Source organism: Polypterus senegalus, chromosome 11 (genome assembly GCF_016835505.1).
Source record: "Polypterus senegalus isolate Bchr_013 chromosome 11, ASM1683550v1, whole genome shotgun sequence".
NCBI lineage: Eukaryota > Metazoa > Chordata > Cladistia > Polypteriformes > Polypteridae > Polypterus > Polypterus senegalus.
In genome coordinates this window covers 64,476,295-64,503,694 of record NC_053164.1, presented here as the reverse complement: position 1 = coordinate 64,503,694, position 27,400 = coordinate 64,476,295, and the positions used below count along the sequence as shown (strand labels likewise).

The 27,400-nt window shown below is 42.0% G+C and overlaps 2 protein-coding genes across 2 annotated transcripts in view; one reads left to right on the top strand and one right to left on the bottom strand.

The window, feature by feature from the left end:
* Positions 1–7,996, bottom strand: part of LOC120539098 (zinc finger protein OZF-like) — a 28,871-nt gene extending 20,875 nt beyond the window's left edge. The window contains exons 1-2 of the mRNA XM_039768853.1: positions 7,889–7,996; positions 4,927–5,376 (exon numbers count right to left, since the gene is read on the bottom strand). Of these exons, the coding sequence (XP_039624787.1) occupies positions 4,927–5,341 (415 nt within the window). The 5' untranslated portion in view covers positions 5,342–5,376; positions 7,889–7,996. The remainder of the gene's footprint in view (positions 1–4,926; positions 5,377–7,888) is intronic.
* Positions 7,997–14,839: 6,843 nt separating this feature from the next.
* The window catches only part of LOC120539093 (gastrula zinc finger protein XlCGF57.1-like), a 149,861-nt gene continuing 137,300 nt past the window's right edge, over positions 14,840–27,400 (top strand). The window contains exon 1 of the mRNA XM_039768845.1: positions 14,840–14,878. The gene's annotated coding sequence lies outside the window, so the exon portion shown is untranslated. The remainder of the gene's footprint in view (positions 14,879–27,400) is intronic.

Sequence of the window (27,400 nt, the reverse complement as noted above, 5' to 3'; positions counted from 1 at the left end):
TCTGCAGTCCTAACAGCACTAACAGAATTTTAAAAGATTTCCGGTCTCAGAATTAATCTGAATAAAATTGTACTCTTTCCAGTGAATTCTCAAGCATATAATATCAGATTGGACACCTTCCCTTTAATCATCACAGATCAGCTTAAATACCTAGGGGTAAACGTCACAAGTACACATAAAGCTCTTTATCAACAAAATTTCACTGTCTGCTTGGAAAAACTTAAGCAAGACTTGCACAGATAGTCAACCATTCATCTCACTTTAGCTGAAAGAATTAACATTGTCAAGATGAATACCTAAGCTTCTTAAACATTCATGTATCCAAAGGGCGACCCTACAAAGACCTAAGGTGGAAGGCGGCATGGCTCTACCTAACTTTCAGTTTTATTGCTGGGCAGCAAATATACAAACTATAAAAACTATAAAAAAACCTGACATGGACAGAAATAGGCAAACATACACAGACTTGGTCCACAATACAAATAATTTCTTTATATTCCTTGCTTTGTACCCAAGTAAATTCAAGTTATCGCCAAACATACTAACATCCCAATTATGCTTCATCCACTCAGAATATGAAACCAATGCAGGAAGTACTTTAAGATAGAGAAGCTTTTATCTGTGGCACCTCTACATGAGAACCACCTTTTTCCACCCTCTCAAACGTATGCAGCTTTTAATGTCTTGAAAACATTTGGGAATAAATCACTTAGAGATCTGCAGTCAGACAACGCCTTTGCATCCTACGAACAATTACACTCCAAATTTAACTTTCCAGTAACACATTTCTTTCACTACCTTGAAATTAGAAACTTTGTTAAACAAAACCTGCCCAACTTTCCTCACCTCCAACCTACTTCTAATCCGGAAAAAACATTGATCAGTCTTGAGGACTCAAAGAGCATTTCTGTAACATAAAAATACATTATACATACTAATGTTAATGAAAACATATACTAATGTTCATGTTGATGAGTCCGCCATCAGGAGAACAATGAACAACAATGGTGTGCATGGCAGGGTTGCAAGGAGAAAGCCACTGCTCTCCAAAAAAAAACATTGCTGCTCGTCTGCAGTTTGCTAAAGATCACGTGGACAAACCAGAAGGCTATTGGAAGAATGTTTTGTGGATGGATGAGACCAAAATAGAACTTTATGGTTTAAATGAAAAGCGTTATGTTTGGAGAAAGGAAAACACTGCATTCCAGCATAAGAACCTCATCCCATCTGTGAAACATGGTGGTGGTATCATCATGGTTTGGGCCTGTTTTGCTGCATCTGGGCCAGGACGGCTTGCCTTCATTGATGGAACAATGAATTCTGAAATACAGTAATCCCTCGCTATATCGCGCTTCGACTTTCGCGGCTTCACTCTATCTCGGATTTTAAATGTGAGCACATCTAAATATATATCATGGATTTTTGCTGGTTCGCCGCTTTCTGCGGAAAATGGGTCTTTTAATTTATGGTACATGCTTCCTCAGTTTGATTGCCCAGTTGATTTCATACAAGGGACGCTATTGGCGGATGGCTTAGAAGCTACCCAATCAGAGCATGTATTACATATTAACTAAAACTCCTCAATGATACAAGATATGCTTCCCGTGCGGTGCTTGTTTGCTTCTCTCTATCTTTCTCACTCTTTCTGCCTGACGGAGGGGGTGTGAGCAGAGGGGCTGTTTGCACAGAGGACACGGAGGCTCCTCTACAAAATGCCGCTTTATTGCGGTGCTTCTGTATACTTAAAAGCACGTATTGATTTTTTAATTGTTTGCTTTTCTTAGCGAGCGCTCTCTCTGACATTCTCTGCTCCTGACGGTGCTCTTTTGAAGATAAGATATGTTTGCATTCTTTTAATTGTGAGAAAGACCTGTCATCTCTGTCTTGTAATGGAGCACAGTTTAAACGTTTGACTAAAGGGTGTTATTTCATGTCTAGAGGGCTCTAATAATGTTAACAGGGTGGGAGAGTTTATAAGAGCTTAAAATATATAAAAATAACCATACAAACATATGGTTTCTACTTCGCGGATTTTCACCTATCGCGGGGGGTCTGGAACGCAACCCCCGCGATTGAGGAGGGATTACTGTATATCAGAGAATTCTAAAGGCGAATGTCAGGACATCTGTCCATGAACTGAATCTCAAGAGAAGGTGGGTCATGCAGCAAGACAACGACCCTAAGCACACAAGTCGTTCTACCAAAGAATGGTTACAGAAGAATAAAGTGAATGTTCTGGAATGGCCAAGTCAAAGTCCTGACCTTAATCCAATTGAAATGTTGTGGAAGGACCTGAAGCGAGCAGTTCATGTGAGGAAACCCACCAACATCCCAGAGTTGAAGCTGTTCTGTACGGAGGAATGGGCTAAAATTCCTCCAAGCCGGTGTGCACGAATGATCAAAAGTTACCGGGAACGTTTAGTAAGGGGGGTCACACCAGATACTTAAAGCAAAGGTTCACATATTTTTACCACTCACAAATATGTAATATTCGATCATTTTCCTTAATAAGTAAATGACCAAGTATAATATTTTTGTCTCACTTGTTTAACTGGTTTCTCTTTATCTACTTTTAGAACTTGAGTGAAAATCTGATGATGTTTTAGGTCATATTTATGCAGAAATATAGAAAATTCTAAAGGGTTCACAAACTTTCGAGCACAACTGTATATTTGATATCACGGAGGTGGTCCTTCAGTTGTTTATTGACATTTGATGAGTGTTTTATTCTAACTACTTAAGCCAACAATCCATTTTGGGCCTATGCATGCTGAAGCATCCTGTTGAGTTTGGAGTCGGGCTGCCTGGGCTGAGACCTATCTATAGATAGGCTAGTGAAGATCCTAAGGCCTCATTTATAAAGTTTGCATACACACAAAATTGGAGTTCAAATGTGTGTATCCAACTTCTCATACAAACATCAAAATTTACAAAAGAAACTTGACAGGGGAATATGCGTTTATTTACAGCAACTTTGACCCATACATACACAACATTTCAGAGTAACTGGGAAATGACGATACCCTTGATCAAGCAGGAAAATGCCGCCAAACCAGCTAAATGATGTCTTGCATGCATAATTCATTTCACAGAGCTGTTATTATAATGTGCGTTGATGTGACAAACATAAGACCTCAAAAACGATAGCTGTGATGTACAAACTGTATTTTAGTTCTTTGTTAAGAACGCCAATGATATGTATTTGCAATGAAGAAATTCTACTTTGTCATCACTTTATATCTGCTAGTTGGATGTCACTTCTCAGGGAACTGGCCAACACCTCAACAGTATCCCAGCCAAGCTTCACTCCATAATGCCTGATGTGCTGGAAGCCATTAACTGACTGCTGATGCAAGGCATCTCATTTTTGTACAGTGTGGGTATACACACATAACACATGACATGTTTTTGCCAACACAAAAAGTCAATCTGCAGCTGTGATGAGATCTCCTAACACAACTGGAACACTTTACTGCACTCATATTGCAAAAAAACGACACCTAGCAAGTTTGAAGCTGCTTTTGTTAACCGTAAGCAGTGACATTCCATTAATACATACAGTAAATCATCCAAGATGTGGCTGACAAATGTGATAACTCCATGGCCTCACTCAAACCACAATTCATTTATTTTGAGACACAGTAGCTTTGACAGGCGTGATGGTGCTGTACGTGGTGAAGTAACCTGCTGACCCCTCAGTGTTTTATATGACCTGACCTATTCATTACAACACCAATCACGTCATTAGATGTGCCACATGACAGTGGCTACCCACCTAATCAGTTTTGCTTTGCACCTTTCCTGAACTGTAGAGCCTGTACAGAGGAGAGGCGCTGTTACCACATGTATGATTTTTCTCTCTCAGATGAACAGCAAAGCCAGATATTCTTGAATGCAGGTGATGAGATCTCAACACGTCAGGAGGAAGAGGCTTAACTACCAGCCAATGAAGTTCTGCAGCATCCTGATTGCATATTGAGGTGACAGATTAGCAGGCTCCATAGGTGAAGTTCACATATACATATTTAAAAAGTGACCATGATTTACGGAACGTAAATTTTGTAGTAATGTGCATACATCCGGTTTATAAATCTTATAAATATTTTTTTTCTGGGCGTAAAAATTTTTTTTTTTTTTTTTTTTGTGTACATATTTTCACACTCAATTCCATGCAAAGTGTTATAACTGTTACCCCAGGTCTGGTGTGTGGGTCTTTTGAATGCCCGAATCCCCATGTCACCATGTGTGTGTCCCCATTTCACAGTGGTTTGGAGGTAAACGAGCACTGCACACCATTGCTATCACCTCATAGTGGAATCAGAATTTATGACCTTTTTGTTCCTGCAGGACCAGGACAAGAACGCCATCATCAATGTAGAAATGAATTAAAAATTGTTACAAGAAATCTGACAGGAAATGTCATGATTGTGAGTTAGGTAATAAAACAAGACAAAGGAAATGTTTGGTGGAGGTCACTGCAGCTAAAGGAGGATCAGAAAGATTCTAAAGACAGGGGGTTACAAACTGGACTGGTCCCATGTTTAAATAATGTATTCAGGTATGACAAGGGTCTCATTGTTCGTTATTAGTTTAAATCGACTGTGCTTATCTGGTTTATGGACTTAACTGAACATCAGACCACAGAGTTAGGAGGAATTATTGCGGAAATAAAAGGAATTCCAAACGGTTCACAAACTTTTTTTTTTTTACCAAAGACAGATTTAGAGTGTTTGCATAATGTTAACAATAATGGAAGAAGTGCAGATTCCTACGCCCTGTAAAATGTAGTTAATTTTCTGCGTTTTACTGTGTGTTTAATATAGTTTGAACGTTTGCCTAAGTTTCTTTTTAAAAAGCACAAAACGTCACTTTTAGGCCCATAACTCTTACCCCTAAGATGTACACCTTTTGTTATTTTCCACTTACTTGATTCAGATGACATCTTAGGTGGTGTCTGACCTTCCTCAGTTCTAGGAGATGAAATTCCTTCAGTCGCTTTTGTCTCAGACTGCAATGATTCATATTTTACACTGATAGAAGACTCCGGAGATGAAGAGTGTCTGCTATGAGAAGAGACTAACCCGGTCACTGCTTCATCTTGATGTTCATAATGAAGGTCATCTTCCTTGACACTCTCCATACTCCTAAAGCTGGCCACCTCAGTGCTGATACACTCCTCTTTAATACTCACTGACCAGAGCTCACTGTCCTCTTTCTTGATGTCCAGACTCTCCTGTTTAGGGTGGACACTCTCCCACTCACAGTCCTCCTCCTTAACATTTACAGTCCTCTCCTCCATGATATTCATGTCAGCCTCACACGTCTCCTCCTTCACAGCCATTAAAATGTTACAGTAAATGGCAGATTTTTCCCTCTCTGTGGAAAAAAACAGGAATCAATTCCATTAAAATTGCATCATTCACATCTAAAGACATTTGATTTTTATAACATCCTGTTAGTTAAAGCTGATGTCAAGTCAGACAGTTCATAGCAACCAGACAGTAACTCATCACTTTTCATATCAAATAAGGTGTAAAATGAATTAAGGAATGAAAGGAGGGTCCAATAGGCTAGAAGAAGGAGGAGGCCATCTTGCACAGTTGTGTGTCAACAGTATTCACTACTTTGATTAAACTTTCAGTGTTGCTGGGGGTCCCAGAATTGTGGTATCAGTTAATGTCAAGGAAGGTTTACACAAGTTAGGCCTCAGGATTATTTTAAAAAACAGGGGCATATGAAGGAGGAACTTAAAATCGCTGGTCAACTTGCCTAATGTGAAACTGCCCCGACCTTACAAAATCCCAAACCATTATTAAGTCACAGCCTTCATTTACATAATCTTAGGGAGATGGAGGCAGTTGGCGGTGTGTCCTCATAAAGATGGCCGCCTAATGTGAGACACCCAATGTCTGACTTCAACTAGCCTGAGACTCGCTAAGATAAATTTAAACAGGTTTGATTTTGTTTTTAGTCTTAGGGGCAGACTGCGTGTGCAGGAGAGCAGACAACCAGTGAATGTTTCCCTGAAGTAGAAGGCATAGAGTTAAGTGAAACTGCAGGTTTTGAACCTAAAAAAAATAAGAGATGCTCCTCTTTCTGTTTCATGTTTCAGATAGCAAAACAAAAGGGGAAAAAAATAAAATAAAGGGCGAAGATTGCTGCTGAAGAGCCACAGCTGTTACCCCTTTGTACACCACAGGCTTTATCAGCAGCCTGCTATTGGCTGTTGGAAACAGTGCTGAGTACGACTCTGCTGAATGGTCGGCACACAAACGCTAAATGTGACAATTCTTTAAATTAATGTGGTCAGGTGATGAGATCAGCGACTGTCGTTGGCAAACCTGACATGCTCCAGGACAAAAACATTCTTCAAAACAACTGTCATCATCAACAACTTTGAAACAAGTTTATCAGCTTCATCTCGTTTAAGTACACTCTGCACACAACACAAATGTTTTAGTAATTAACACAGTTATAAACTCCTATTAAACAGCAGCGCCTCCCAGTATTGTGAGATTATGACGGTGGAGGCCTTGTGTGCCTCAGTCGTTCTTAATGCTCCATTTGTGCTTCTGACGGACCAGTTTGCTATTGGGTGACCCTAAAAGGAGGGGCCAGAGTAAAAGCGGCTCATTATTCACCTTCATGAATATTCTAATGAAATGAAAGTGGGTCTTGGCCAGAAGGGGGATGCCAGTCCTGACAGTGATGTTTACCTAAGAGTGGCACAAAGGGGTGGACAGCACAGCCTGGTTGGCTCTGCATGATAAAGCTACATGTAGCAGTTACCAAATGTGACTTAGCTTCTACCTCACCACCATGGTCCAGTGCAAAACAAACACAAATAGAAGTTATTGGGGGTACAAGAATAAAACCAGAGTACCTGTACAGGGCAGGAGCCAGCTATAGACCACCATAGGGTACACTCACATTCAAGTCCACAACCACACCAAGACAAGTTAGATTTGCCAGACCACTAAACCTGAGCATCTTTAGAGAAGTGAAGAAATCAGGATAAAAGAGCAGACATGGAAACTGCATAGAGACTTCAAAAAACAGGCTGAGATTCAAACTCATTCTGACAGAACTGTAAGGCAGGAACACAAACCACAAATCTCTTAACTTCTCTAATACTCACTAACAGACATTACTGAAACATGGGAGTTTGTCATATTTCACACAGGTTAAATGGAGAAAAGGCACAAATTTAAGTGTTCATCCAAGCAATTCACGTAAATGTCTGCTGTCTGCATTGGGTTAAGTAGGTTTGAGTGTGTAAATACAGATAGTGACTGCCAACCTTTACCAGTTAACAACATATAATTTATACTCTTAAAGGCGAGGTACTTCATGGCAGCACTGCCGTTTTCTCTCACTATATCTTAGTATTTGTTCTCAGCTCGTATTCTCTTAGAATCTTCTCCAAGCTGATGGACTTCAGTTCGTTTTTCTCTTTTACTAATCAGACTCGTAAAGCCTGACTGACTCTTTAGTATTCTTTTAATGGCCGGCCCATCACCATCCCCACGACTGTCTTTGAACTAAACACCTCGGAGGGACAAAAGAGAAACAAAGGCAGAAATCAAAACGCCGAACATGTGTAATGGCCGTCCCATCGAGGTCGGCGAATCGAGAAGGAAACGACAAAAATGGATACATGGAAAGGAATGAATAGAAGCCGGTGTTGTGACCGAGTTCTACGAAGTAAAATTTGGGATTCTGCCACGTAAAGTGAACCGCAGATACCAATGAACAGAAACAGCACACAGGCGGCCACAGGAGGATTCACTCGAGCAAAGTTCAGCGAGGTCTAACGGACGCGAACACAATGGACCGAATGAAAACTCACACGTCTATAAAGTGCATATTTAAAATTCAGAGCGCTTACTGTCTGCCTCTTGGCGATGAGATTCTTTTTGAACTCGTAAACACTTCTGCCCGTGTAATGTTTCACACAGCGAGACGGTGGTAGCATGGCTTCAGTTGCCGTCGCATTGGATGACGTCAGCCGAGTTAGGGTCACGTGACAGTTGCCCTAGAACGCGCTCTGCTTGGAGAGAGGCTGGGTGGCTCAGTGTCCGCCTGCCTTATAGAAGCCTATCAAACCAACAGAGTCGATGCTGCCACAGAGCCGTTTGTTTTTGTGATCATGGACTGAGTTGTTTTTGGTTTTTTTTTTTAATTAGCATCAGATCCTCTATTTCTTTTTTTCCTTCACTTTTGATTTCTTGGAAATAGCTTTTGTAAAATTTTGTACATTTCTTGGTGTCTTTTTTTGTTTTTGATACAATAATAATTATATATATATTATGTATATATTAATACATATATATATATGTGAATTTCCCCTTGGGGTTAATAAAGTATCTATCTATCATATGTGTTTATGTGTGTATTTTTGTTATAATAAGAAAATCCCTCCTCTCTTTCTTCTCTGTTTCTCTGCTATCAGCAAAGACATTCTTATTAACTGCATACTCCAGGGGCCTCATGTATAAACGGTTAATGTATAAACAGAAATGTTGCATACTTCTTTTTCCACGTTCAAATCGCGATGTATAAAACCTAAACTTGGCGTAAAGCCACGCACATTTCCATGGTAGCTCATACCCTGACGTACACAAGTCCTCCACTCGGTTTTGCAGATTGGTGGCACCCAGTGTCAAAGCAGTGCTACTGGTCCTGTGTGGTTCCCTTTCTTTTTCTGATACACATCCCTGACGCGGCTTTATAAATACACCGAAATTAACAGCATGTTGCTTATTAGTTTAATGCATCTGATTCTAATTAACCTGTAACAATATAATAGTTCACAGAATGGTCAAACTATTCTAAATACCATAGCTGCTTTCGCGTTGTTCCTCTCACTGCACCTTCTTCTTCTTCTCACTGCTTCTTCTTCTTCTTCTTCTTCTTCTTCTTCTTCTTCAGCTGCTCCCATTAGGGGTTGCCACAGCAGATCATCTTTTTTCATATTACTCTCATTGCACCACTCTGAGTGTTTATATCACTGTATCTGAGTGTGAATCACAGCTCTAGTGCAGCTGCTCTGAAAGAGCTTTATCGGGAGGCAGCATCAAACACACACTGCCATGCTGTCTATTGATCTGTTCTGATATGACAAACGCTTCAGAGCCTTTCCTGTACGGACCTCGTGGTTCAATAACAGTTTCATCCCAAGAACTCTAAATGTACTCAATCAGTCCATCAATTGCTCCTTGTAGAACTCTTTCTAGTTATAAGTACTATCACTTCACTGTAAACTTGCGATACAGTTATAATATTGCATAATCTGAGCCACTTTATAAAGTGCATATTTACATATGATGACAATATCATTTTTAAGATGAAATGCAGCAAAATATGTTTATTATATTATACAAATAAAACTAACCTAATTTAAATAATCTGTATTGTTAATTAAACATGTGAGGACACGGTGCCGCAGCGCTAGCAAGGAGCTGGCGCTCCGTTCATGGATTTTTCCTTCCTCATGCTGTATTCTTGCTGAGGCTGGCGCGACACTGGAAGGATAGATGGATAGAATAATTAAACATGTACTATGAAGATATTTCAATGTTCCTTAAAAGTTTTGAAGAATCGTCCTTGTACTCTTACAGAACTGATTGTGTGGCGATTGGGTTTTTGGGGAAAGAAAAGTAAGGACAGGAATTGCAGGTTAGTACATTTGAGAGAGACAGTACTACTGCAGTAAATTATTTCATCAAAGGTCGCGTACGGTGCAGCAGCATCTTGCGTGAGATATGAACAATCACTTCGCCACTGTGTTCCAATGTTTAATAACGTGCGTTAACTCCTATCATCATGAAAATGTCATCACGTATACAACTCAGTATTTTAGTTATTCAGAGAGCTGTAATATCATGAATGTCATGGATTCTGTGTCCTGTCGGAGGAAGAGAAAGCCCGTTTAAGAAGCAAGTAGTGATTCACACACATAGAGCACATAGAAGATCAAATACAAAACAAAGCATTTAACGTGCTACTTTAGTTATGATGGGATTTGAGATACTAGTAAATTAAGCGATTTTAACATGAAGTTTATGATGTTCTACTTTAATGACAAAATAAATTATGTGATTAAAGTGGAAATTTCGAGATTAAAGTTGACATTTCGTGCTTTTTCCCACTGTGTGCTTATTTTTTTTTTCTCTGTACCCTAATAAACTTTCATATGACACTCACACGGTGGGCTTTGACTCGCCTTTTCTTGGCAACCTTGATATGTGACAACTTCTTTTTTATTTCGGGCCCTGTGCGACTTTGTGAACTTGAGCTTTCGAGTTTCTACAACACTCTGTCACTCGATCGACTTCCTTTTGTTGTTTATCCCACTGTTCAAACCTACAAACAGTATGTTTTTCTTTGCCTCCACTTGGTATTCGCTGAAATTCTTCTATTTCCCCCGTGCTTTTGCCATTGCCTTGTCACAGAACGCTGAGCTTAAGGGCTATTTATATTGATTTGCATATTGAAGGAGGTGTAATTCTGGGAGGAGTTGGGGTGGTGCAGCAGGTGCGTGCACGTGCGTTACTTTTCACGCTGACTGGGATTTATGGAGCGGAAGAACGTGGAAGTTGGTGTTTGCACAGATTCATGCATCTTGATTTTTTGTGTGTACGAACATTTCTGCTTTTGTCCGTACGCCATGTTAAAGTGTAAGTTCTACGCATGGCGTTATGCATGAGGCCCCTGATAATTTTGCTTCTTTCTTCTCTATCAAAGTCACCAAAAGACACCTTCTGAGTCTCCTCTGTGTCGTTCTCCTCTTTCCTCCTTCTCTATTGTAAATGACTCTGACATTTTTGACCCCGACCTGTGCTCTGGACCCCATTCCTTCACACCTTTCTACAGTCCATCTCTCCTTCCTTGATCCCCTACATCTCTTCTCTTTTCAATGCCTCACTGACCCCCAGTATCTTCTCTACTGATTTCAAGACATCTTGTGCAATCCTTATGCTCAAAAACCCTCTCTCATCCCATCTGCCCTTCAGAATTACCATCCTGTGTCCATTCTGCAATTTCTGTCCAAAACCTTAGAACTCATTGTTCATAAACACCTCTCTTTTATTTCTCTCTGACTATAATCGACTAGATCTACTTCAGTGTGGATTCTCCAAGGGTCCCTCTACTGAGACTCCACTCCTTTTAGTCACAAATGCTCTTAGATCTGCTCAAGCCGCTTCTCTCTCCTCTGTCCTCATCCTCCTTGCCCACTCATCAGCCTTTGTTATGGTTCACCACCCCCTGCTTATCTCTTCTCCTAATTAAATTGGAATAAGCGGCTCTGCTTTGAACAGGTTCAAGTTCTCCCTCTTGGACCGATCCTTTTGTGTCTCCTGGTCTAACTCCTTGTCTTCTTCACAGAACATTTCTACAGATGTGCTTCAAGGACTGGTGTTGGGTTCACTTTTCTTTTCCTTGTACATTTGTTCCTTTGTCAATGTTATTTCATCTCACCATCTTCTCCTATCCCCTGAGTGATGGGGACTCACAGATCTCCTCTCATTTCTGACTTACAGTCCACTGCTTTCAGCCGAGATCTTCAGTTGCCTCCCTGCCATCTCAATCTGAATGAATGATCAGCACCTTAAAGTGAGGATCTGATCAAAGACTTTGTAATTAGAAAAAGTAAGAGAACACTTTTCAAAGATAAATAAAGTGGAGGCGTACAAAAAAAAACATTATTTTCCAAAAATAATTTTGAAAAAAAAATTTTTTTTTGTAGTTTATTCTTTATTTTTTAAATTATGTGTATATAATATAATTTAACACACACACACACACACACATATATATATATATATATATATATATATATATATATATATATATATATATATATATATATATATATATATATATATATATATATATGTGAAGCCACCAAAATCTATTAAGTGCTTTAATCCAGCACTGTCCCTGTATTATATTTTCATCCTTTCTTATGTGTAAATTTGCTTTGTTGTGTAATAAAAATTACGGTGAATCTCAGCAGAATAATAAAGTATTTCCATAATATTCTCATTATGGTCAACTAATGTGGAACTGAAAAGTATATACAGCCCTGTCAATTGTGACTCGGTAAGCTCCAGTGTTTCTCAACCTTTTTCCACGTGTGCCCCGTTTTTTCATATTAGTTTTTGTGGCAAAAAATTTTTTATGCACATTTTCATATTTTTGATTATATTGCGATCCACCCAACATCACTACATTTTAATTTATGAATGCACTATTGGCAGAAGACTGGATCAGACTTGGGCATCGCTAATATTTTTTAATCATCAAAATTTACAGTCACACATATACAGTGACACATTTAATATTGAAACCGTTGTGATAAAAATATATTTAAAATTCAAACATTTCTTCGTTTTTCATTAAATTTCACAAATGTTTTTAGTAATTTTAAAAATTCCACATTTTAATTTATTCCATTCTATAATAATAAAAATTTAAATCCGCTGTGGCGACCCCTAATGGGAGCAGCCGAAAGAATAATAATAATAACGATACGTTTAATTACAAATATTCTAAATACTCATAAGAATACGATCACTTCTTATTTGTAAAAACAATAACTGACAGATTAGCGATTACAGAAGTTACGTTTAACAGTAAGAGAGAGGGATGAGTTGTAACTTGAATTCTGACGTTTCCTTACGACAGACAGGCCTTCCTACACTCGAGTCTTCAAATGACGAGTGACGCCACTAATTCTAGCAACCCCTTTAATTTAATTGAATCGACACGCAGAGAGTCGCAGACTGGTGCCTTTATCTTTATTTATGTCGCAAACTTTACATTCTTTATTAACGTTGTTATACCGTCACAAGCACCGTGAAAAATAAACAAAAAATATAAGCAAACATTTTTTAACACTTTAGAAAGAAACAGAATAAAGAAATGAAACAACATATCACCAATTGCGTACCTCGCTCCATTTACCAAGGGTGCAACAATTTTAAAGATTACCGTTTTAAAGATCAGCATTTGCCTTCCATTATTTCCTCACAGTTTTCCCACACTTCTGGTATTATACGTCATTACGTCCCCTATGTGTGTAATGATTTTGTGGTCTAGTGATGGGAGGTCCGGCTCTTTTGGCTCGGCTCCCTTTAGAAGAGTCGGCTCTTATGACTCCCAAATGGCTCTTCATTTATTATCACTCAGAGCCTTCTATTTTAGCCTAATTTAGAAGTTATGAATGGTCTGTGAGTTGGTAAGTAATTTGTTATTCAGTGTTTTCATAAAAGCCTTATTTTATGCATTATTTTTATTACAAAACAATACACAGTTACTGTTGTTTAACATTTTAATCAAACTGTTAAATGAACAACTGAACACAGAACCATCAAACAAATCAAACATTATGAACATTATGACACTTTAGATAAATGTCTTTAGTGCAGGTTGGCATTTGGAAATACAAGACGCCTCAGCTTGGATGGGCTGATGCGATTTCAGCTTCTCTGTGGCAACCGCTTTTTGTGGAAAAACTCTACAGCAGCCTTCACCTTTGTCATAGTTGGCTTCACCGCCCTCAGCACATCTTTAATCATCAGGTTTATGGAGTGCGCAAGACATGGCTGGTGGATGCACTGCAACATTTTGATGGCTTTTTTTATGTCTCGGGAACTGCAGGTCTGACATTGTGGTCAGCAGCACAGGAGCGCCGCAGGGGACTGGACTTTCTCCGGTCCTGTTCAGCCAACATACATCAGACTTCCAATACAACTCAGAGTCCTGCCACGTGCAAAGGTTCGCTGATTACACTGCTATCGTGGGCTACATCAGGAGTGGGCAGGAGGAGAAGTATAGGAACCTAATCAAGGACTTTGTTAAATGGTGCGACTCAAACCACCTACACCTGAACATCAGCAAAACCAAGGAGCTGGTGGTGGATTTTAGGAGGACCAGGCCCCTCATGGACCCCGTGATTATCAGAGGTGACTGTGCAGAGGGTGCAGACCTATAAATACTGGGAGTGCAGCTGGATGACAAATTGGACTGGACTGCCAATACTGATGCTCTGTGCAAGAGACGACAGAGCCGACTATACTTCATTAGAAGGCTGGCGTCCTTCAAAATCTGCAATAAGATGCTGCAGATGTTCTACCAGATGGTTGTGGTGAGCTTACTCTTCTACACGGTGATGTGCTGGGGAGGCAGCATAAAGCCAGCCTCACACCTGGACAAACTGGTGAGGAAGGCAGGCTCTATTGTAGGCACGGAGCTGGGCAGTTTGATATCCGTGGCAGAGTGACGGGCGCTGAGCAGACTCCTGTCAATCATGGAGAATCCACTGAACAGGATGATCTCCAGACAGAGGAGCAGCTTCAGCGACAGACTGCTGTCACCGTCCTGCTCACTGACAGACTGAGGAGACCCCACACTATGCGACTCTTCAACGTTAACATTATACAAAGTTATTGTCTGTTATACCTGCATTTTTATCATTCTTAAATTTAATATTGTTTTTTTATCAGTATGCTGCTGCTGTAGTATGTGAATTTCACCTTGGGATTAATAAAGTATCTATCTATTTATCTATCTATCTATCTGTCTATCTATCATATAGTGACTTTCATTCTATCTATCTATCTATTTATCTATCTATCATATAGTGACTTTCATCTATCTATCTATCTATCTATCTATCTATAGTGCCTTTCTATCTATCTATCTATCTATCTATCTATCTATCATATAGTGCCTTTCATTCTATCTATCTATCATATAGTGCCTTTCACATCTATCTATCTATCTATCTATTTATCCTTTCTGTCTGTCGATTACTCTGGTCTGGGTGGGCGTGGTTGTTGGTTGCAGGTTCTCTTCATTCGTCTGGGTCTCTGTGAGTATTCTCGTTTTCTTTTTCTAACTTTCTTTACTATTAGTTTTATGTATAAAGATTTTTTTACTGATTTGCCATTTATTTGAAAGTATATAGTTTATTGTCAGTGGTTGTTGTAATAGTCGGACGCTGCGGCTCGCCGCCATGGCCGCGTCCCGAGCAAAGCCTCCAGGGCTTAACCCGCGAAATTTTGAAAATCTTTCAAGGAAAAATGGAATTAAAGTGGTTGTGGACCCGATGGTTTCTGTTGAGGCGTGTGTTATTGAGGTAGCGAAAAGAGTTGGCTGTAAGAATGTGAAGTCAGCATCACGAATGAACAAAACTATTGTAGTTTTAAGCGAAGCTATGGTGCATACTATAGTGCAGGAAGGCCTGGTGATAAACGGCACGCTAGCCCCAGTTCTGCCTTTATCGACTCCTGCTAAACGAGTTATTATTTCAAATGTTCCACCATTTTTGAAAAATGAGGCTTTATTAAATGAACTTCGTAGATATGGTGAAGTCATATCTGATGTGGTTATGATACCGCTTGGCTGCCGCTCACCGGATTTAAAGCATGTCGTGTCTTTCCGGAGACAGGTGTACATGATACTAAATAACTCGCGTGAGGAGCTTGATGTGGCCTTGAAATTTAAAGTAGAGGGTTACGAATATATAGTTTTTATCACTACGGAACAAATGAAATGCTTTAAGTGTGGTCAGACAGGGCACAAAGCGAGTCAGTGTAAGCGGGTGAGATGACGGAGAGTCGGATATGCCGGGACCGTCTGGTGTGCACAGAGAGCCCGTGATAGAACTTCGGACAACGAAGAGAATGAGTCGGTGATCAGTGATTCAGAAATGGAGGATCTGAGTTACGATTCAGATGAAGCGGCTGAAGATCAGAGTGAAATTACTATAGTTCAAAGTATCACAGCTGGCCCGGGACATGAAGCAGGGGAGCTGGAAGTGTCCAGCGGAGAGCCTGCGTTAGGAAAAAACCTGAGGGCTGAAATGATCACGGCCGCAGCGGCTAATGCCGGGCAGATTAGTAAAAGTAATGGGAACAAGAAGGCTGAAGTCAGCCATGAAGAGGAGGAGATGGTGGCTAAGGTGATACCAGGGGTCGAATATTATAAAGATGACCCTGCAGCGCTTCTCCAAAAAACACCCACCGAGAGTATTGCCGCTCCAGAGACGAGCCCAAGAGATGCGCCTTCTCAAGGGGGGGAGAAGCGCGATGGCTGTGCAGGCATTGACTGAAGAAACAACGCATGAGACGGGGGCCGATGGAGAAATGCTCGTTGAAGACAGTAACGATGAACACGGTTATGTTAAGCCGGTAACCAGAAAAGAAAAGAACAAATAACCAGTGGTGGCGCGCCAAGAAGAGCACTAAGACTGAAAGTGCAGAGGCCGCCGCTAGTGATCAGCAGCAGACAGACGGCACTGAAATCAAAGCGAGAGAGGAAGGAGGGGAGGACGGCAATGAATCTGACCCGTCGATAAGAGTTGATCTGTCATCTCACTCGAGCTTACACGAGGCTTACAGCACAGAAAGCATTTTGCGCTTTTAGAGTTTTAGAAGGGAAGCGGGGGGTCAGCATAGTCGAACACTTTCCTGATCTCCATCAGTTTCTGAGCTCGGCGAAGCAAGTGCAGCGGTGGGCTGCTGAACTAGGTATGACCTCCAAAGAGAGAGTCCGATTAAAGAACATTATAAGCAAAGTGAAACGTTCCCTAGAAGCGCAATCATGATGGCAGTTTTAATGCGATTACCCGTTTCTTTGGTTAATGTAGTGTTGTTGACCGCCACCTTATTTTCTTTTAAAATGCCTGTCTATTCCCTGTGCTCTCTAAATGTAAACGGCTGTAGAGATCTAGTAAAAAGAACGGCGCTATTTGAGCACTTAGCGCAAAAAAGAATTAACGTGGTTTTCCTTCAAGAGACCCATACTGACGAGGCTAATCAGTCTGACTGGCACAGAGAGTGGCCAGGGGTGGCACATCTTAGTCATGGCTCAAATCTCAGTGCAGGTGTTGCCATCCTATTTTCTAAAAGTTTTGTACCTGACAGTGTTGTTTCTACTGAGTTAATTCAGGGGAGGTTGCTGAAGGTAGAAGCACAGCTGGGGGAGAAGAAGTGGGTGTTTATTAACGTGTACAAATGAAGGGACTGAGAGAACTCACTGCTTCTCAGTTTTAAATGATGTCCTGGGGACATGTGACGATGATGAGCTGGTGTTTGTTGGGGGACTTTAACTGCACAGAAAATGCGCAGCTGGACAGGAATGGGCTAGAACCGCTCCCGGGGTCCGTCCAATCACTGAGGTCTGTGGTCACCAATAATAATCTCTTTGATATTTGGAGGATTTTTATCCGGGGGTCCGGCAGTATACGTGGGTGAAGAGCTCAGCTGGGCTGCTGTCTATGGCTCGACTTGACAGAATTTACATCCAGAAACATCACAGGAACCTCATAGCTAACTGCTCCATTCTTCCAACTGGTTTATCTGATCACTGTCTTGTTTTCCTTCAAATCTCTTTTCTCTCTGCTCCTTCTGTTAAATCCTACTGGCACTTTAATAATAATCTACTGAAAGACCCCCACTTCATCAACTGTTTCAAATACTTCTGGACACAATGGAGATACAAAAAGAAGACCTTCTCTTCACTGAGGCAATGGTGGGATTGCTCAAAACTGAGATACGCGTATTGTCAACAATACACCGAGCACACCACCAGGGATGTGAATGGCCATTTCTGAACTGGAGAAGGATATTGAGCAACTTCATTCAGTTTTATGTAATAACTTTGACGGCAGCATTTTGAGTCCCTCAAAACTAAGAAACAATTATTGATGGACCTTATAGACAAGAGAGTCAACGGCGCACTCGTCCGCTCGAGAATGCAGTCGCTCACCCAGATGGACGCTCCCACACAATTTTTTAAACTGGAAAAACAATTGGCCAAAGTAAGACCATCAACTGTTTAAAAAATGACAAAGGTCAAGACCTGCTGGAGCCTGAAGCCCTTCGATCCTGGGCACACCAATTTTACCAGCGACTGTTTTCTGCAGACATTGAAGAGGTACATTTAGAGTCGTCAGTTTTTCTCCAGGACTTACCTCAGGTTCTAGATGGAGAGAAAGACTTCATGGAAACTACGATCTCTCTAGATGAGTTGACCACAGCGTTGAATGGGCTGAACATTGGGAAGTCCCAGGAATTGACGGTTTGCCTGTTGAGTTTTTAAAGCTTTTGGTGTCACCTTGCGCTGATCTGGCAGAGGTTTTCTGTGAAAGTCTGCGAGTGGGTGAACTGCCCCTTTCCTGTCGCAGGCGGTTATCACACTACTCCCAAAGAAAGGAGACCTCACGGAGCTAAAGAACTGGCCCAGTAAGCCTGCTGTGTGCGGATTACAAAATCTTCTCCAAGGCCCTGGCTAACCGGTTAGGAAGAGCATGGCGGTATCGTGAACCCCGAGCAGACATACTGTGTCCCCAACAGGTGTATTCTGGACAACATCTTCCTGGTTCGGGATGTGATTGATGCTGCCAGGCTCTTTGGGTTTGATGCTGGTCTTTTATCACTGGATCAGGAGAAGGCGTTTGACAGGGTGGACCACAATTACCTTTTAGCAGTGCTGAAGGCCTTTGGCTTTGGACCTTCATTCATTAAACACATTGGACTTTTATATCACAACGTTTTAGTGTCGTGAAACTCAATGGAACACTAACGCCCCTTCAAGGTCACCAGAGGGATACGTCAGGGCTGCTCTCTGTCCGGTATGCTCTTCTCGCTCTCCATCGAGCCGCTACTACAACAAATTCGCATCCGCCTTCAAGGTCTGAACATCCCTCAGTGCCCGAATTTACAGCTCAAGGTGGTCGTATGCGGATGATTTGACCGTGTTCATCTGTCATCCTGGAGACATCACGGAGCTGAAACATTGCCTGGATGAATTTGAAAAACTGTCATCGGCAAAAATTAACTGGGACAAAAGTACCGCATTTTTAATTGGCAACTGGAGGGATGGAGACCCACCGGGCCTACCTGGTGGCCTTAAGTGGAACAGAAGAGTCTTCAGATACCTGGGGTGTTTTAGGACAAGGAGGAGTAGCTGAAGAAAACTGGGCAGACTGGCGGAAAAAGTTCAAGCCAGACTGAAGAAATGGAAGTATCTTCAAAAGGAGATCTCCTGTCGAGGCAGGGTCCTCATTATTAATAACTTAATAGCCTCCATGTTCTGGCATAAGTTACAGTGTATAGACCCCCCAATATCTGTCATCAAGAACATCCAGGCAATACTTTTAGATTTCTTTTGGGATGGCCTGCATTGGGTGAAGCGCAGTGTCCTGTATCTGCCTGTAGAAGAGGGCGGTCAGGGACTCATTGACTTGGTGAGCAAGATGGAGGCCTTTAGGTTACAGGCATTACATCGGCTCTTATATGGCCCTGAGCACCTGCCATGGAGACAGCTGGCCTTTACCTTATTTCGTGGGGTAAGGAGCTTAAATTTTGCTGAACATTATTTTTATTACATTCTGCCAACGTTGTTGGGTCTGACCTGCCGGAATTTTATAAATCTGCACTTCAGGTTTGGCACAGAAAGTTCAGGAGGACCAGGCTAAATCTGAAAGTATTTTTGGTTCTTGGAAGAACCTTTAGTCTGGAATCCTCTTTTAGATTGTTCGTTATTATTTTCTGACTCATTCGTATCAATTCTTTTAAACAAAAGAATTTTAAAAATAAAACATTTATTTAATACAAATATGAGGTGCTGGCACACCCTGCCCACCTAGCGACAGTCCTGGGGATCAGATCAGTACGCCTGGTTGACATTTTTCTTAGTCAAGTACAAACAGCACTGCGGAGGTCAGGAGCGAGTTCACTGTGTGACGAGTACTTCACAGGTGAGGGGACACCAGAAGCAGAGATGACATCACCCACCATCATTGTAAGACCACACGTCACTGACCACACTGACAGACCTGGACACCTTCTCAGATTTGGGACTCTGGTCGAGAAAGACTTTGAACTGTTTAACAAAAAAGAACTTTATAAACTGTGTGTCAAAGTGACATTTTATAACCAACTGAAAGAGTCGCCAGATACTTTGTGGAGGAAAGAACTGCAGGTCTCAGAGAACATAACACCTTCATGGAGAGCTTTTATAAACTCCAGTTACAGAAAAGACTTGGGGATCTGCAGTGGAGGATAATGCACTCGGCCTTAGCCACAAACTCATTTCTGAATATAATTAACGCTTCAGAGACTGACCAGTGCCCGTTCTGTGACACAAGGGAGACCATCTTTCATCTGTTCATTCACTGTGAACGGCTGAGGCCTTTGTTTCATTTTCTTGGATTTAATTCTTAGTGGTTTTGGTTTTGGTCTCTCAAAAAAATTTTTTTCTTTGGTATTAACTATAATCAAAAAATAGGAATAAGTCTGTTCTTGGGAATTTCCTCTTAGGACAGGCCAAGTTGGCAATCCTAAAACAAGGAGGAATAAAGAGAAAACCTCATGGGGACCGACGCTCTGCTGCTGTTCAAAGTTTTAATTAAAAGTCGACTGAAACTTGAATTCATGTACCATAAACTAACAAACAATTTAGAAATGTTCAGCGACATGTGGGGGACACGACAGGTACTGTGTGCTGTGGAGGGGGGCGAACTGGTGATCAACTGGGAATGAAAAGTATTGGTGGGCTTCAACAATATGCTCTAATTTATGTGCGGAGTAAGAGGAGTGTAAAGGGGGGGTAGTGGTGGTCTTTGTATCATAATGAACTGTCAATTTTTTTTGATTTTCTTATTAATGTGCGGAGTAGGAGGAGTGTAAAGGGGGAGTAGTGGTAGTTGTCTGATATATGAACCTTTTGTGAGGAGTTATCTTGAAGTATTGTAGTTGTCTGATACCTTTTGTTTATCTTGAATATTGGGACTGTTTGTCTTATGACTGTGTATTTTGTTAATGTTTATAATAAAGGTCATTTTAAAAATAAAATAAAATATCTATCTATCTATCTATCTATCTATCTATCTATCTATCTATCTATCTATCAATCATATATTGCCTTTCTATCTATCTATCTATCATATATTGCCTTTCATTCTATCTATCCATCTATCTATCAATCATATATTGCCTTTCATTCTATCTATCTACTTTGTATCTATCTATGTTTGCTCCATTTTCAGTAACACAGCACGTCACTTTGTCATTTACTTTGCCACTCTGTTGTCACTCTCAGTAGCTCCTCTGCCAGGTTTTCTGCAGTACGTCTCTCAGCAGACTCGCAACAGTCAAGGAGGCAGGATGTCATCTTAAAGTTTTCAATAAAGTGACAAGTGACAGACATGTATGAGCAGGTCGTTCTGGATGTCTGGCAGTCACTTGTCAGGCAAAGTGCTGAAGTTTTTTTGACCCTGTCTTGCCATAATGCACACTCCATGTTATATACAGTAGTTGTGGTATAATTGTTTGGGACAAAGTGTTTCTACTGGGGAGGACATACATGGGGTTTAAGTTCTGGACAAAAGTTTTTTTTAAAAACAACATAATTTAAAAACCCAGCCACAGTGGATGCACATGCCAGTGTATGTTTCTTTGTGTCGGTCCCAAGCCCGGATAAATGTGGAGGGTTACATCAAAAAGGGCATCCGGTGTAAAAATTTTCCCGATCAATATGCGGACAACAATACAAATTTCCATACTGAATCGATTGAGCCCCGGGTTAACAACGATCGCCACCAGTACTGTTAGCCAGTGGATATTGGGCTACTGTTGGCTGAAGAAGAAGGAGGAGGAGAAGAAGAAGAAGAGGGGAAAGATGTGTCCGGAGGCAGGAGGAGAGGAGGAAAGTAAAGAAAAAGAGTAGAACTTAGTGTAGGAACTTTGAATGTCAGCAGTATGACTGGTAAGGGGAGAGAGTTGGCAGATATGATGGAGAGAAGGAAGGTTGATATATTGTGTGTGCAAGAGACTAAATTGAAGGGGAGTAAGGCCAGTGGATCAGAGGGGGATTCAAATTGTTCTATCATGGTGTGGATAGGAGGAGAAATGGAGTAGGGGTTATTCTGAAGGAACAGCATGTCAAGAGTATTTAGGAGGTGAAAAGAGTGTCAGACAGAGTGATGATTATGAAGCTGGGAATTGGAGGTGTGATGATGAATGTTGTTAGTGCTTATGCACCGCAAGTTGGGCGTGCAATGGGTAAGAAAGAAGATTTCTGGAGGATAATGATGGAAGTTTGAAAAGGAAGACTGTAAGTTGAAGGCAACTGCAACAGAAGTAGTAAGGATGACAGCTAGAAGGAGGTTGCTTGGTGTAACATCAGGACAGAGGAAGGAGGACAAACAAACCTGGTGGTGGAATTGGGAAGTACAGGAGAGTATACAGAGGAAGAGGATGGCAAAGAAGAAGTTGGATAGCCAGAGGGATGAAGAAAGTATACAGGAGTGCAAGGAAATAAGGATTAAGGCGAAGAGTGAGATGTTGAAGGCTAAAGAAAAAAAGAAAAGGCATATGATGAGTTGTATTAGAGGCTGGACATTAAGGAGGGAGAAAAGGACTGGTGGGCCAAACAGAGGAACCAAGCTGGGAAAGACGAGCAACAGGTTAGGGTGATAAAGGATAAAGATGGAAACATAATCACAAGCGAGGAGAGTGTTTGGAGCAGATGGAAAGAGTACTTTGAGAGGCTGATGAACGAAGAGAACAAGAGAGAGAAGATGTTGGATGATGTGGAGACAGTGAATCAGGAAGTGCAACTGATTAGCAAGGAGGAAGTAAGGACAGCTATGAAGAGGATGAAAAATGGAAAGGCCGTTGGTCCAGATGACATACCTGTGGAAGCATGGAGATGGAAAGTGAGAGGATGCCTGAGGAGTGGAGAAGAAGTGTACTGGTGCTAAAATTTAACAATAAGAGGGATGTGCAGGACTGTAGAAACTACAGGGGGATAAAATATGAGCTCGTATACAGTTGAACGCTCCATGCAGGCTCATGTAAAGTTATGTTGTCACTTAAGCATTAAATTAGAGAAGTAAATGTTTATTATATTAGAATGGGAATAGAAATATACCTACGTCTGCTTTTACATGCATCACTCTTTAATTTAATATTGTTTTTTATCAGTATACTGCTGCTGGATTATGTGAATTTCCCCCTGGGATTAATAAAGTACCTATCTATCTATTTAGATTTCCAATGTTCATTTCTCTATTAACTTGTAATGTGTTAGGAAGTAGTGTTTATAAATTAAGCATTCAAGATCTGGGAGGTTATGTGAGGAAGTAAGATTGTTATTGTGTTGTTTTGGCCTGACCCTGTGCTAGCAGCTGCAGAGAATACAGCGTGTATTTGGAACAGAAATCGGATTCCATCCAGTTCTTTTTCTTCCCAAAAAGGATTCCGTCCATCTTAGAAGAGAAACCTTATTATACTCATAAAGCAAAAATCTTTTACTAATTCTCTCACCACTAAGTATTCGTCATCAAAACGTTGTGAACACGCACAGTAATCCTAGACTGACCTCTTCGACAGCTGGCGATATTAGATAGAACAGCTGTTAAGTTTCACAGCGCTTACCCGACGTTTTAATTCACTTTTAACTGTTACGCAAACTGTCACGTGTTGCTGTGGTCGCGTACTGCTGACGTCATCCAGGGCGACGGCTACTGAAGCCCCGCTGCCTCTCTGCATTTTAGCGACAGCCACACGAGAGGCAAACTGTGGTGTAGTGAGGCGGGAGTTTTAACGAGGTTAGAAAGTACTCCATTCCCGAGAGACAGACGGTAAGTGATCCGGGTTTGAGAGGCGCACTTTGTGGATGTGTGAGTTTTAATTCGCTCCACTCAGACTTCATGCGCGCGACTTGAGTGGGAGGCGTGCGGCGCGTTCGTGTTCTTCAGCGAACTTTGTTTGAATGAATCCCCCTGTGGGTCCCAAAGGTGCTGTTGCTGTTTGTGTCTTTCTGATTCACATCACCAGATCGAGTCCCATCTTTACTTCAACGAACCCAGAAGCAACTTGTTTCATAGATCAGAAGACCGGAGTTTCTTTAGGATGTTCGGTGTGCTGTGGCCCTTCTTGTCCTGCGCCACTGTGTTATCAGAGCAGCCCAGTTTGGTGTTTATGTCGACCCCCAGGTACTTGTAGCTCTGCACCACTTCTACAACCTCCCCATAGATGGTGACTGGTCTCCGAGGCTCTTTGGCGCGCCTGAAGTCCACCAGCAGCTCTTTTGTGTTACTGATGTTGAGTTGCAGAGCACACAGAGGCCTGCCGTGTTAGTGGAGGGCTGGACTGACAAGAATGAGTCAAACCTGCTGAAGATCTGCTTCAGTTCATTAGCTCTGCTCTTAGTCCGTTCCTCTGCATGTTTTACAGCCTGCAATTTGTTGTTCTGCTGTGATTCCTGCTCTGGTTTGTCTCTGTAGTGGGCTTTCCCGTCACAGAGCTCTCTCTTCAGTTCTGACTGCTCCACCTTGATGTCATCTTTATCTCTAGGCCTCTAGGTTCTCTCCTTCATATTCATTAGGCTTTCAGGTTTTTTGTGATCCATCGTTTGTTGTTGGGTAAACAGCACCCTGCCTTTGTGAGGATCGTGCTCTCCATCCATCCATTATCCAACTTACTATTGGGTCACTGGGGGGTCTGCTAGAGCCAGTCCCAGCCAACACAGGGCACCAGCCCACCCTAAGGTGCGCACACACTAGGGACAATTTAGAATCGCCAATGTACCTATCCTGCATGTCTTTGGACTGTGGGAGGAAACCCACGCAGACACAGGGAGAACATGCAAACTCACAGAAAACTTGATGTAGTCTGTGATCCAGTGGCTGAGATCCTCCGTGTCCTGGCTGTGTGACTCATAAAGCAGATCCCACTCCGTGTTCTCATAGGCGTCCTTCAGAGCCTCCTCAGCCTTTGTTGTCCATTCCTGCCTGGTCCTTGTGATGTCACAAATTATGGTCTGATCGGCATAAAGGTGGCAAAGCAACACAGTTATATGCCTCTTTAACACTGGCGTACAGCAGGTCCAAGGTTGTGATTTCTTTTGCCTTCTCCGTCTTCTTCTTTCGGCTGCTCCCATTAGGGGTTGCCACAGCGGATCATCTTCTTCCATATCTTTCTGTCCTGTGAATCTTGTTCTGTCACACCCATCACCTGCATGTCCTCTCTCACCACATCCATAAACCTTTGCTTAGGCCTTCCTCTTTTCTTCTTCCCCCCTGGCAGCCCTATCATTAACATCCTTCTCCCAATATACCCAGCATCTCTCCTCTGCACGTGTCCAAACCAACACAATCTCGCCTCTGTGACTTTGTCTCCCAACCGTCCAACTTGAGCTGATCCTCTAATGTCCTCATTTCTAGTCCTGTCCATCCTCGTCACACCCAATGTAAATCTTAGCAGCTTTAACTCTGTTACCTCCAGCTCTCTGGGCAGCATGGTGGCGCAGTGGTAGTGCTGCTGCCTCTCAGTAAGGAGACCTGGGTTCGCTTCCCGGGTCCTCCGTGCATGGAGTTTGCATGTCTGAGTGGGTTTCCTCCCACAGTCCAAAGACATGCAGGTTAGATTTGTTTGTGTGTGTGGGTCCTGCGGTGGGCTGGCGCCCTGCCCGGGATTTGTTCCCTGCCATGCGCCCTGTGTTGGTTGGGCTTGGCTCCAGTAGACCCCCGTGACCCTGTGTTAGGATATACTGGGTTGGGTAATGACTGACTGACCTCCAGCTCTGCCTCCTGCTTTCTGGTCAGTGCCACCGTCTCCAACCCATATAACATAGCTGGCCTATAAACCTCCCCTTTCACTCTTGCTGATACCCGACTGTCACAAATCACTCCTGACACTCTTCTCCACCCTGCCTGCACTCTCTCCTTCACTTCTCTTCCACAATCCCCATTAATCTGTACTGTTGATCCCAAGTATTTAAACTCATCCTCCTTCGCCAACTCTTCTACACCCCGCATCCTCACCATTTACTGTCCAGGGTTGTGATTTCCTTTGTAAACTGGTAAAGTTTTGTCCAAGTGGAGGAAAGTGAAACAGGGTTACACACCCCAGAAATTGTGATGAAGGCAGTGGGATGATCAGTAGAGGGTTTGCTTATTACAGAGTATACTGAGTCTGTTGTGACTGCCATGTCTGCTGCGGGGGGGATGTAAACTGTCAGCACAATAGTGTGGGAAAACACTGTCAGCATATAAAAAGGTTTTAAACCCTCTGTAAGCAGTTCCATGTTCAGGTCGCATACTTGGGCTTTAATAGTAATGTCTCTGGTGTTGCACCATTTCTCGTTCACAATAATGTCAAGTCCGCCTTCTTTCTTCTGACCTCTTTTACTTCTACTTTTGTCTTCCCACACAATTTAAAATCCATCCAGTGCAACTGCGGAGTCCAGTGTTTCAGCTGTAAGCCTCGTCACATTGAAGCACATGAGACTGCTGAGTTTGTATTCCCTTTGGCTCCTGACCAGCATTGAGCGCTCATCCATTTTATTCACCATTGATCTTTCATTGCCCATAATGACAGAAGGCAGCTACGGTCTGTGCTTCTTGTCTTGTTGTGGAGTCGGACACCTGCTCTCTTTTCCTCAGCGAAGGAAACAAAGGGCGCAGGTCTGGCAGTTGCTGTCGCAGGTAGTCGAGTCAAACCTTCCTGACACCTTTGGTTCCCCAAGTTCTCCAGATAAAATGTATCAGACAACAGTGAAGACAAACAAAGAGGAACTGCTGTTGCAGGCAGCTGTTCGTGGCAGAGCTGGATGTTGCTTTCTACTAGCCATGGATGGACAATTTATATGTTTTTTATTTTAATCACTATCAAATATGACAAACTCCCATGTTTCAGTGCTAAAGCCAAATCAGTGATGCCTGTTAGTGAGTAATTGAGAAGTTAATAGAGATTTGTGGTTTGTGTTACCGCCTTACAGTTCTGTCAGAATGCATTTGAATCTCAGCCTGTGTTTTTAAGTCTCTGTTCAGTTTCCATGTCTGCTCTTTTATTCTTATTTTCTCCACTTCTCTAAAGATGCGCAGGTTTAGTGGCCTGGCAAATCTAACTTGTCTTGGTGTGGTTGTGGACTTGAATGTGAGTGTACCCTATGGCGGTCTATAGCTGGCTCCTGTCCTCTACAGGTACTCTGGTTTTTTGTCCCAATTCCCAATTTGTTTTGCACTGGACTATGGTGGTGAGGTGGAAGCTAAGATGCATTTGGTGACTGCTACATGTGACTTTATCATGCTGTGTTGGTCACCCCCGTGTGCCACGCTTAGGTGAACACCACTGCCAGGACTGGCATCCCTCTTCTAGTCAAGACCCACTTTCGTTTAATTAGAATATTCATGAAGGTCAATAATGGGTTACCTTTTTGTCTGGGCCCTCCAGTGATGGTTACCCACCATGGCAAAGTGGTCCGTCTTGGGCACAGCTGTCCAGACAGTGGAGCTCTAAGGAAGACTGAGGCCTCCACCATGCCAAGGCCACAATACTTGGAGGTGCTGCTATTTAATAGGAGTTTATTACTGTGGTGA